General features: G+C 40.3%; 1 protein-coding gene across 1 annotated transcript in view; it reads right to left on the bottom strand.

The window, feature by feature from the left end:
* The window catches only part of LOC140186057 (xenotropic and polytropic retrovirus receptor 1 homolog), an 87,306-nt gene extending 76,796 nt beyond the window's left edge, over window positions 1-10,510 (bottom strand). Inside the window, exons 1-2 of the mRNA XM_072239891.1 lie at window positions 10,442-10,510; window positions 6,797-6,848 (exon numbers count right to left, since the gene is read on the bottom strand). Coding sequence (XP_072095992.1) covers window positions 6,797-6,848; window positions 10,442-10,510 — 121 coding nt within the window. The remainder of the gene's footprint in view (window positions 1-6,796; window positions 6,849-10,441) is intronic.
* Between the last annotated feature and the right edge of the window lie 2,784 nt (window positions 10,511-13,294).

Raw genomic sequence — 13,294 nt, 5'->3', positions numbered from 1 at the left:
ATGGTTCCATACTTTAAGAATGTTTCTTGGATGCATTCAAGATCACTTATTTGGATGAAGTCAAATGAATTTATTGAGAATCCCAATTTAAGACTTTAATTGTTCTGTGGCATTAGTCCTAGTTTATAAATGTACATGAAGCATTGTAATCCCGAATTACAAGGGATTTAAAGTACAGAAGTAGCTTCCAGCCCAATCTGTCTGTGTCAGTATTTAGGATGAACATGAGCTTCCTTCCACCCTACTTCATTTAATTTCACCGGCATATCCTTTTCCTTTCACTCATTTGCACTAAACTAATTTCACACTAAATCTGTCTTTGTCTCTTTTGCCTCATGAGGTCCATGTTGATCACTGAAAAGCAAAAATGAAAGGAGTTCAGTGAACTACATCCTATCTTCCATCTATATGGTTTCAGGACAAAATTAATTGTCTTATTTTCAGATCAAATCTGATATTTTGGACTGAAACCGATTTTACTTCAGTAAGCTTCATTGTCTTGAAGTCAACCAGTAATATTCCATATTGAATTTCACTTTATATTCTAGTAATATTAAGTCTTTAGACTCTGCCTACTATGTGGAGATGTTTTCCCATTTAGATGCAATAACCACAGAACTGTGGAAATGAAGCCTATTCTATAATCGATTGTGTGGCGTGGCCAAGTGGTTAGGGCGTTGGATCTAGCGATCTGAAGGTCATGGGTTCGAGCCCTGGCCAAGGCATCGTGAGTGTCCTTGAGCAAAGCACTTAACCACACAATGCTCCAGTTACACAGCTGAGAATGGGTACCGGCAAAAATGCTGGGGGTTAACCTCACGATAGACTGGCGTCCTATCCGAGGGGGAGTTTTTGTACTCTCAGTCGCTTCACACCACAGAAACTGGCATAAGCACTGGCCTGATAGGTCACAAGGCTCGTGACAGACTTTAATCTAATCTATAATCAACTGGTGTGCCAAAATTTGGGAGGTTAGAAAACATCTATTTTTTTAATCTTGAGAGGGAAATAGTTAGCACTTTCATCAGCACATTTTCTGTCTTTCTTTCCAGTTTCCAGCAACTGCAACGTAAGGGTCAAGGAGTTATAGAAAAATGCAGCTTCTCAAGGAAAGCTTCATTCAGTAAATGTAGTAATTGTATGTAACTAGGAGCACCAGACAAGCCAACAGGTACCAGTCTTAAATATTTTTACCCCTCCTCAGGGGTTCCCCAACCTTTTTTATGCCATGGACCCCTACCATTAACTGAGGAGTCCATGGACCCCAGGTTGGGAACCCCTGCTCTATATGAATGGAAAACATGTCAATTACAAATGACGCCAGTCAGACTCAGATGAGTAGGTGGCTCCAGTGTCCGATGCTTTTCTCACTGCATCACTTAGAGAGTTGATGGTCAATGGTCACATCTAGTTATGAATGCAAGAGCAGATACAGTAGGTACTTGCTACATGAGCATTTCTTATTCACACTGCACTTCTTGATAGCTTGTGTCATTGTAACCCAAAAGCAGCAATGATCCTGATCCTATACAGCAGGGGTCCCCAACATGGGCTCCACGGACCCCTTGTTTAATGCCATTGGTTTATGTCACAAAAAAAAGTTTGGGAACCCCTGCTATGTTAGGTAAGTCATGAAGCTATTTCTTATGCTGTATGCAGAAGGCAGAAAATTACAAATGTACCAAATGAATAATTCACAAATAATTATTTAAAAAATGATTAATTAAGAAAATGAAGAAAGGATTTCCTATCTACATCCCATTTGTTTAAATCCTGCTGATAGTTCAGATATCCTCCTTAATATTGCCAGTCAAACCAGCAACCTGATGTTCATGCTGCCTGATCATTCTTCATTCTCCTCTTCCCAATTCCATTTTTCTTCCCAATGCATACACTACTGTGTCTTCTATGCTTCCAGTCATTTGGACATTCTAGCTTCCAGCTCCATCCACCACCTCGCTTTAAATATGCAGCTACTTCAAGCAGTCCTGGTCTACAATACAGTTTCTGCTCTCCTAAGCCTTCCAAATTCTCTTGGCCCCTTCTCTCCAAACCTGGCTGTTTTGTGGTGACAGAAGTCATTTGCATCTAGTCAAATGACCACTGTCACCTTGCTGGATAGTTGCCACACACTGTAAAGCTTTATTTCAAACAAATTATTTATGTGCTCACTCTCTCTTTGTGCTATAATAGCTCTATAAACTTTACAATGATTCTTATATGTTTTGAAATGATATTATAAGAAGTTTCCAAAAACACGTACACAAAGAGCCCAGTCAGTAAACTTCAGTCCCCTAAATGCAATGCACATCCAACTTTCGTAATGCCTTTATTTCCTTTGTAATATGTGGTAGGAAAATTTTAGGCAGTTTCTAGAGTAGGTTATGTGGTCAGCACACAATGTGGACCAAAGGGCTTAAAATGTGCTGTAGATTTCTTGTGAAGTCCGGATTCCAGTTCACAGTCCGGTCCATCACTCCTTATTCCAGGTTTTCTGGTTTCCCTTTTTCTGTTGGGTGCTCTAATTGAGGCAGCTGATTCACATTTTGGGCTGGCTACATAAATATCTCCTTGGTTCAGCTTTAGTTGCTCTCTCCCCACCAAAGTGATTTTTGTAAAGGAAGAACTACAGTAGATTCAATACTTAGCTTGGAATCTGAAATTAGGAAGGCTCAAACAAATAAAGAAATGGTCCTGGTGTTATTTTTTGACATAGAAAAGGCATATGATATGCTCTGGAAAGAGGGAGTGTTAATTAAATTGAAAGAACTAGGGGTGGAAGGAGAATTATATAATTGGGTTCTACACTTTCTTTATGGTTGAACAATTCAAGTCAAGGTGGAAACAGAGTACTCCATGACATATTTGGTTGAAAATGGAACACCACAAGGTAGTGTCTGCAGACCATTACTATTTTCCATAGTAATAAATGACATAATTGCACAAGTTGAACATAGTGTGGGGAAATTCTTATATGCAGATAACGTTATGGGTGAGGGGAAGAAATTTAATTTATATACAAAGGAAAATGCAAGATGCAATAAATAAAGTGGAGGAGCGAGCAAATAAATGGGGTTTCAAATTGTCTACAAGTAAGTCACAAGTGATATGTTTCTCAAGAAGTCACAAACCAGTTTCTGTGAAATTATATGAACAAAAATTAGAGCCGGTAAAGGTAATTTGGTTCCTTGGTTTGTTATTTGATGAGAAACTTACATGGAAAAAGCAAATCGAGAAAATTACAAACAAATGTAAAAAAAAAATAACCTATTGAAGGGTCTTGTCAGACAGGACTGGGGTGCGAGCAGGATATCGCTATTAAATATTTATCAAGCTTTAATGAGGGCTACATTGGAATATGGAAATGTAGCTTACATGTCAGCTGCAGAAAGTAATTTAAAAATGTTGGATGTTGAGCAAGCTCAGGCCCTCAGGATATGTAGTGGTGCTTTCAGAACATCACCTATATCAGCTCTTCAAGTCAAAATGGGGGAAGTGCCATTAAGACTTAGAAGAATAAAGCTAATGCTAATTTACTGGGTTAACACCATGGGACATAACTACTCACATCCAGCTAAAGCTATATTAAAAGACTGCTGGGAACATAGTAAGTCAAGTTATAACAGCTTTGGATGGATCAGGGATGCTCAGCACTAAAATTTGGTCTACATGAAATGGAATATAGCCCTACAGTTCCAATATTTGATGTTCCTCCATGGCTCTTTACAATGCATACAGTAGATAAAAACTTGCAACAACTTTTAAAAAAGAAGTCGAACTATAGAATCAAACATAGTGCAAGAATCGCATTATAGAAATGTAATTTTTTTACGGATGGATCAAAAGACCCTAGGTCTGGCCACACAGGTATTGCAGTCTACATTCCTCAGTGCAAAACTAGTATCAGGAAAAGAACATCAAACCATTTATCAGAGTATACAACAGAATTAATGGCAATATTGAGTGCATTATCTTGGATAGAAGAAAATAATATCAAAAAGGCTGTAATCTGTTCAGATAGTTTACCTGCATTAACCTCGATCAAATCAAGAAAATCAGAAAGTAGGCAGGATATTTTATTGGCGGTTTTATGCAAGTTATATACACTGACCAAAAATGGGGTAGCTTTCTTTGGGTTCCTGTTCATTGTGGAATGGAGGGTAATGAAAAGGTGGATAGTATAGCTAAACAATCACTCAAGTTGTCTATAATAGAGGCCCAGATCCCTCTTAGCAAAGCGGAAGTCAAAAGCATTATTAAAACACGTATTGAGGAGACATGGCAGAAGCATTGGGATGAGAGTGAAACGGAGACAACTGTACAAAATACAGAGGCAAGTCAGATACAAAAGATTGTCAAGTGCATATAGAAGGACAGAAGTGATCATCAGTCATTTGAGAATTGGACACACTAATCTTAATTACACATTACACAAAATAGGGAAACCTCCAACTGGGTTGTGTGAATACTGTAATCAACCAGAAACTGTTGAACATGTATTGATAAAGTGTAAGAAGTATCAAAAAGAAAGAGTGAAGAGGATAGGAGCGCGTAAGATAAACAAAAAAACTGACGTGGGTATAGAAGACATTTTAAGTGGGAATTCAAGAGAAATACAGATCCGTATCATGAAGTATCTGAAAGACTCAGGTTTATTATATAGAATATAGGGAATGCAATTCTTTTCCCTTCTCCTGTTTATCCAATGATCCACAATCCAGTCTAGCAGGTGGCGGTAATGCACCTTAAAGCTGGTTTGCCAACCGCCATAAAACAACACAAGAAGAAGAAGAAGTTTCAGTTGCTCGATTTTTCCTGTCCAAACCCTCTGTCTAAATTCCTTCTCTGTCCCTTCCTCCTGAGGTCTTGCCCTGCAACCAGTCTCTGAAGCCTTGCCTCGCCTGGAGCCTTGCCTCACCTGTAACCCTTGCCTGCAACCTTCGCCTGCACTGCTGTCAAGTTCAACTGCTGGAGCAAGATAAGGAACTCTCTATCGTTGTTTTGAACTGTCTCTGTGTCCACGCCTTCGCTAGGTAGGTCCGGCTGTTTGCCGCTACCTAGTGCTGGGAATCATCTCGTCATGTTCGGCATTCTGTGTATGAGTCCCGGCCCTAAGTCCTGTTCCCAAGAAGGGGTCCCAGCTCCGTGTTCCATGTCCCTGTGTTCCTGTCTCTCCCTCAACCAAGTCAAGGCTTCCGGCTTTGTGTTCCGAGGTTCCTGTTTCCCAAGACCACGTCATGTCCTCGCCTCGAGGAACCCAAGCCTCGTCATGTCCTCACCTTGAGGAACCCAACCCTCGTCATGTCCTCGCCATCAGGAACCCAAACCATGTCCAGTCCTGTAGCCACGTCATGTCCTCGCCTAGTTCCAGGGTCCAAGCCCGAGTCAAGACCCAGGTTCTGGGTCCTTGTCCAGTCTCTGGCTCGGAGTCCAAGCCCAGTCTCCTAGTTCCCAGTTCCTAGTCCTGGTCCCACTTGCCTAGCCAATGTCCTAGACCAAGTCTGTGTTCTTGTCCCAACTCCTAGTCTGCATCCAGTCACATCCCTAACCCTAGTCTCTAGTCCTGTCCTGTTCCTAGTACTTCAGTGTCTGTGTCTTGCATTTGGGTTTGCTCCCAGTCGCTCCCATATGACATTTCTATGTTCTATGTTCAACATGTTAATTGCTATAGCAGAACAACCACATTAAATCTCTGGTCACTTATGGATTGAAAAGGCAACAAAAAAAGTGAGATAGATCCTGGAAAAACATCTTCATGATATTGAAATTTGTTGAAAGGTATCTCTCAAGAAGCTTACTGCTGCTTCTGAAGGACCACAAAACGATCAGCTAAACAATGTTGAGCAGAGTAGAATAAGGGAAAAATATTAGTGGAAATGATCATATGTCATTTTATCAATTCACCTCTTTGCAATGTCTAGCATACCGTCAAACACAATAAGATTTCTATAAAGCAGTTCTTCCCATTCAGTTATTTTGCAGCATTTACTCCTAGCAGTTCTTTACAGAATGTGCATCCAAGCTCAAGAAATATAGTGAATGTTAGTAATTCAGTTTTATTTCAATAAATGTTGCTTATACAAACTCCCTCATTGGTGTGTTGTACTGAACAATCACAATATACTGATAAGTAGCTTCTCTGTGCAGAGCTCTCGTTGAAAGTGTAAGCACAAACAGTGGAACAACATTTTGCCCTATTAAATTATTGATGAGCGAGAATGATTTCATATTTCAAGCAGTGTACAACGTGATTATTAATTAAATCCTTTGGCATCACCATTGCTTGATAGGAACACATTCAGAATGTTAATTATTCATCACTGACCTGTATTTTATCAACACAATTGAAAGTCAAGTTAAGAACAAGACAGCTAACATTATATAGCACCTTTAACATTGTAAAATATCCCAGTCCCTCTCACAAGAACAGAATTCAACCAAGTTTTCAAAGCACCAAGGCAGGTTTGAAGGTGAATCTTAAAAGGGCAGTGAGATACAGAGGTTTAGAGAAAGAATTCAGGAATACTTGAAGTGTGTAATGTCCTGTTCAACAAACCTTCTATAACAAATCTTGGAATAATATTGACCACTATTTCACTGTTGGAACAATATTGAAGCTAATGCCTCTTTCATTATATATAAATTAAATCATATTCCAGCATTAAATATTAATCTGCTGGATACTGGCTAAATTTGGCATAATTCCAAGTGCAAGTCATGATATTCTATTCAGAAGCAACATCTGTTATGGGAGATACTGCAGGGCCATCTCATAGCAAGGCCACTCACACCTTACCTTCTGTCTTTGGGGTTTGGTGCTGGGCCATATGCAGCATCTTCTTCAAAGCCTGATCAACAGGGAAAATAAAAAGTGTTAGAAAACACCCACATGCTGTTATTCCAAACTATGGGATAAGTGAGGTGGAACAGGAGGCGCATGAGGCTAAACCAGTTCTATCAACAGTACAGGAGACATAAGAGACTGCAGATGTTGGAATCTGGAGCAGCACATAGATGAAAGGTTTCATCCTAAAGTGTCAGCTATCCATTTCCCTCATAGATGCTGCTGAGTTCCTCCAGCGTTTTGTGTGTTGCTATCAGCTATATTGGTGGTTAATACTGCTCATGTCTCACAAGATGGAAAAACATGAATACAGCTGTACTAAATTAGCTATGCATGCTTGTGTTACTATTTGTGGTTCACTTCTCATAGACTCAGAGCACAATGGATTGTGTAAACATGTCAATGAAATCAATATCGTGGAATTTCCCAAAAAAAATCCTATCATATTTGTATCATCTAATAACACCTGAACCTGCAGAACTGCCAACAGTCTCAACGTTAGTCACTGGGTCTGGATTAGTGAACAGTCAACTGGTCGCCATGCAGAAAATCTAGTATCATCACAAATCATCTCAGATTTTCTGCATGATGATGAAATAACTATTGGACCTGATGAAGATCCAACTTTCTTTCCTCTTGCTTAAAATGATAGGCTGTATTTAGGCTGCATGTGATTGTAAAAAAAAATCTATAAAGATTTTGAGAACACAAATTTGGAAGCTATTATTTAGGGATCGTATTTGTCATTGATGTAACTCTAAATAACAGTTTGGGCTCTTTTTGAGAAAGAAGTGAAAGATAGAGATGATGCAGCTGAGAGTATAGGGCAAAACTTGAAGCCTTGAACCATAAAAAATGGCCACTACTTCCCAATAGGGAATTCACAAAAAAAAAGTCTTTCTTTATCCAGAGAGTGGGTAAACACTCAATGTCAGGGGAAGTGTTTGAGGTGAACATCATAATTGTCCCTTAAACCACATTATTTACATGAGAGAGGAAGAAATGTAGCTGCATTGACAGGATAAGTCAGGGTGAGGAGAGGCTCACGTGGAGCATATATGCTTCCACTTAGCAAACCATAATTTGCTTCTTTAATGTTCCGGGTAACTGCATGAGCAGGATGTGAGGCTCCTATTACCATAAAGAGTACAAAGGACTTGTTTTGCCGTTAAAGACCTTTCAGTTCAATTAGTGCAGAACTCTCGATATACACTGATTGCAATTTGACCGTTTCTGTTGCTAGCCAAGGAGGAAATGCACAGAACCAGAAGACTCCTTGGTGGAAAGAAAAGAATGAGTAGGCCTGTACACATGGCACCTCCTGCACATTTCTCCTTGCAATCGTCATACATTGCCTCACTCTAGAGAGATATCTCTGAGTTGCAATCAACAGGAAAAACTCAAACCCAGACAGGTCATGTCACCATTGTACATTGATCAAGTTCCAACTCTAAATGAGACCTTATGGATCGGATCACAAGCCTCATCTGCTGCACAAAAGTGTAAAGCTTTCAATGAATGTTTATGTGCAATGTCATGTAGCCAACAGCTCATCGTTCATTCTCTGTAAACTTGAACTGATATAAAATTTTGCTACTTATGCCTTTACTCGTACGGCCAGATTGGGAACAGCTTCTTTCCAACTGTGATAAGACTGCTGAACGAATCCTGACCCGGATCTGGGCCGTACCCTCCAAATATCCAGACCTGCCTCTCGGTTTTTTTGCACTACCTTACTTTCCATTTTTCTATTTTCTATTTATGATTTATAAATTAAATTTTTAATATTTACTATTGATTTGTAATCCAGGGAGCGGGAAGCACAAAATCAAATATCGCTGTGATGATTGTATGTTCTAGTATCAATTGTTTGGCAACAGTAAAGTATAAAGTACAGTATAAAGTACTTGCATGGTTCTATTCTTTCATCATCCTTATCCACAGTGATAGAAAATTCAATGTAATTTTACATAATAAAACTAAAATGCTGTGGCTTTAATAATAAAATGAAATGGGGATTTGTTGAAGGTGTATGTTAAACAGATCCATCAGCTTCTGCTAAGAGTAAAACTGGAAGTTTTTGCCTAAAGACTGCTCTAATCAATTTGAGAGTTTGTGAATTGCTATGTGCACATTTGAGAGAATACTTCAGAAATCAATACTTGGTAATATGCTGTTTCAAGGGAACAAGATTAGTTCATAGTTACACCGTGCTTTTGAAAAAGAAAAAGCAACATTCTGAGGTGCTTTATGTGAATTGGGTTTGGCAAATTTGGCAGTATAATCAGAGATTTGAACAAAATATTATGTTTTAAGGAGCATCTTAAGGGGAAAGAACTAGAAATACAAGAGGTTTAGGGAGGGATTTCCAAAGTTTATCATGTAGCTAGATTGTTAGGTGCTGACTGATTAAAATTGGGAGGTGTCAGATGTTACATATTGTAGACAGATTGGTATTCAAACCACCTGAAAGCCTCAGACAGCTTAACATGGTCCAAATAATTCTCATAATTGATGAAAGTGGAAACAGCGTTGACAGTGCTTATTCCTCAACATAAATGGCTGGTGATGGGGGTCTGTTCAACTAAAGCCATTGAATACGTGACTGTAAAGCCCCCCAACAGAACACACCTGCATTATCGTGGGTCAAGCTTTACGTATTTAATTTGTGCTTTGTGTTTGTTATTATGTGTTCTTTTAGTAATGTGGACTTCTATTCTTTGAAATGCAGGCGTGTCTATTTCAGGCTCAAGGTGCAGTGTGTGGACACAGCCCATCTTTGGAGAAGACTGGCATCTATCCATCTACCAGTTCCCTCCTTCCTCCCAACAGCTGCCTTTCTACAGGCAAGCATGGAAACCATTTTGCACATATCAGAATGCCTCACAGCCACACTGGATGGTCAGTTTAGCTATTTCCAGTGGAATTGATTGAAGGAGAAACGTTTGAGGAGTTGACCCCGGTCTGCTTTGCTTAATCAAAGTCTACTGTCATTGAGTAACATATAGAAAGTGCTGGAGGAACTCAGCAGTTCCGTCAGCATCTCTGGCAAGGAATAACCAGTGGACATTTTGGGCCGACACTCTTCATCAGGACTATGATGAGCTTCTCTGTCTCTGTGGTGCTGCGCCTCATACCATGCAGGAAACTAATCGGACAACGTGCTGAACACCCCGAATGGGGACAATAGTGGGAGATATAATCAGATTCTCACATCTTCGCTTTGGAACCCCTCAACAACTACCCCCAACTCAGTTCTATCTTTTTGCTCTATTCGCCTTAACACGCAGATTTATACCAATAATAATAGACTTGACAGACTGGTAAACATTGTCAACAAATCATTCTCCGACAAACCCATAGATGCTGCTGAGAGTTACCGATGATAATTTAACAAAGGTCCTGATAATAAATTTATTTTGAGTTTGAAGGGGACATTTGCAGGTCGCCAGCGCCCACTAACATTTTGGCACCCAACTTGAGCTAGATTCTCGCACGGGGGGTACCTTTCATCAGAATTTCGCCGCCCCCGCAATACCCCGTTAACGAAAATAGTTTTCGTTCCGATGTGAGACTAGTGTTAACCATAGTTCTCACCTCGTATTCGATGTACTGCTTCCTCCATTCTGGCGTTAGATGCGCCGACAGATGTTCCGCAAACTTCATTGCTGTCAAAAACTCCGAGCTTGAGGATGGTCCAGGGAAACATAACAGGAGCGAAAGAAAAAGAAGAAGCAACCGAACTCGCCCACTGCCTTAAGACTGCTTCGTGCTTAACCCGGCGACAGATACGGCAATAAAAGTTAACATGTACATTTTTTTGCACAACGCTTAATTATGGTGAAGTACGAGCAGATCCCTAACACCTTTCTCTGGCTTCAGGCGTCTCGATAACAGAAACTGTATCACTACCTATCAATAAATAATTGAGCGCTCCACTAACAGGAAGGGAGGGCGGTAGGGGTGAGATCGCAAATACAGCACTGTCAAAAAAAAACAACACGCTGTTTCAAAGTAACTTTCGCTTCTTTTAGTAAACTGCTATAGACAAGTGGGTTGTGCGTAATGATTTTGGTGCGTTGTCTGCCAGGGTTTTAGAGGGTTGATTTATGAGGCGAGGTGGGATTGATTTGGTTTTCATTCCATTCAGAAGATGAAGGCGAGAAATCCCTCTCACCAGCACACTACAAATGAGGCCACGACTGTTAAGGCGCACAGCTCTGATGACAATGGAGCTAAACGTACAACAGACAGCGCACACACCTCCAGAGTTGACAACCAATGTTGAGTATCTTCCCCTGGCTCTAAGGAGAACGGGTCTGATTTGATCTTGATGATCTTAATCTGGAGAACAGTTTCCTTTTCAGTTTTGACGAAAGGTCCCGGAACTGAAAGCCCCTGTCTCTCTTTACAACATTCTCTGTTCCTGTCCTAGTTTGGTGTAGGAATGTGGAAAAGGGGGATATTATCCTAAGATTAGAACAAGGGGCAATGAAATGTGTAGTATAAACCTACAATTCTCTTATGATGCATCTACAGTTGGAAACCTGTGTGATGGGAGCTGCTCTAAATGGGCTCACTATGGTGTCAGCCAATCTTCTACCAAAATTAAAGCGGGATCAAATTTCCAGCAGAAATCTGATTCCATTGTCTCCATGGGGACTAACTCCCCCGCCAGATATATTAATTCTTCTGTAATGGGAGAACCACTGGTGCTCCCCAGGACTACCAATAAATTAATTATCTAAGAAAAAGGTATAAGCATTTAGTTGTTAATCTTAGTACAGAAATAATATTGTTATTATTTACAATAAATATGGAAAATATTGCAAGATTCACAGACAAAACTAACAATACATTACAGTATACCCAGAAACATTGACTGTCCATAGATTCTGCCTAACCCGCAGAATCCCTCCAACATTAAGTCATTAGCCTTTTTTTGTTGTCTTTCTTGGGAACCTCTAGAAATTTCAGGTCAATCAAAAACTCCACCAGGCTGTTAACGTTGTCGACATGATGATGGTTATGCAGGTCAACATCAGAGATAGCTGGTTAGGTTTCTCTTGTCCACTGTTATTTTCTGTCCAGTATGTGGCATAGATGCGACTTGGTAGCTCACATCCCAAGCCTTAATGTTGTCCAAGTGTTGCTGCTTGCAGGCATTAGTCATCTCCTTTCTGGAGAAGTTACAAACAGAATATTTTGAAATCATTGGCAAAGATCCCCATTTTAACAGTCAGTGGGTTTGTCACAACTATTACAAACAAAACAATCCATGGCTGCAGGCAAGAACAGGAAGGAGTGGAGACAAATATGTTGTTCAGAGGGCTGTGAGCAACAACCAACCAAGTGGCCACCTGTCCTGCATGAATTTTTAGTTCATAATGACATGGTAATACAACAGTAAGTCAGAGACTGGCTGTCTTGTGGCAATCGACTCTCTACTTAATTCTCCAAAACATTTTCACTACAATTGTTGAGCATGTTGGAGTAGTCTCTCACCTACCCGGATAACTGGAGCTCCAAAACACTCAAAAGAAAATGCCATCGAGGCCAAGCTACTTGACGTGGAATCAATACTGGCCTTGCCAGATCTCGTAATTAAAAAAAAACTGTAGTGGATTTTCTCCCTTTTTCTTACAACAGAGGTGCTGACGATGATGATGTTGGAATCTAGAGAAAAACAATAAAATGCGAGAGGATCTCTGTGGGTCCTTTATCTGGACTGGAGAAGGCTGTTGACCCAAAGCATCAACTATCAATTTTCCTCTACAGATGCTGCCTGACCCATTGAAGTCTTCCAGCATCTTGGTCTTTGATGATGGTGAAGGTGATGTTGGGGCTGGGAAGACCTTCGGTAGCACAAGGTGAATTTTGGAAAGAGAGGCTGAGGCAAATTTTTGCACCTCATTTAACATGATTACAAGGCTGTACCCTGTCTTTTTACCTTTTGCAGTGCCACTTGTATAAGTATCACTATTTTCATGAAGCATCTCAGTAATGCTGTATAAACAGTTCTTGTCTCCTTTAGTCAGTTGATTCCAGACAGTTTAATTGTTGGTAGACCCATAATTTCTTAACACAGCTGAAGTTTGGATAGATACATGGATGAGAGGGATATAAGATATAGGAGCAGAATTAGGCCATTTGGCCCATCGAGTCTGCTCCACAACTTCACCATGGCTGATCCATTTCCCTCTCAGCCCCAGTCTCCTGCCTTCTCACCATATCCCTTCATACCCTGAATAATCAAGAATCTATCAACCCCTGCTTAAATATACCCAATGACTTTGCCTCCACAGCCACCTGTGACAATAAATTCCACAGATTCACTGCTCTCTGTCCAAAGAAATTCCATAGAAACCATAACCATAGAAACTACAGCACAGAAACAGGCCCTTTGGCCCTTCTTGGCTGTGCCAAACCATTTTCTGCCTAGTCCCACTG

Source organism: Mobula birostris, chromosome 22 (genome assembly GCF_030028105.1).
Source record: "Mobula birostris isolate sMobBir1 chromosome 22, sMobBir1.hap1, whole genome shotgun sequence".
In the NCBI taxonomy this organism is placed as follows: domain Eukaryota; kingdom Metazoa; phylum Chordata; class Chondrichthyes; order Myliobatiformes; family Myliobatidae; genus Mobula; species Mobula birostris.
The sequence above is the reverse complement of the archived record's forward strand: the minus strand, read 5'-3'. Positions and strand labels throughout refer to the sequence as shown.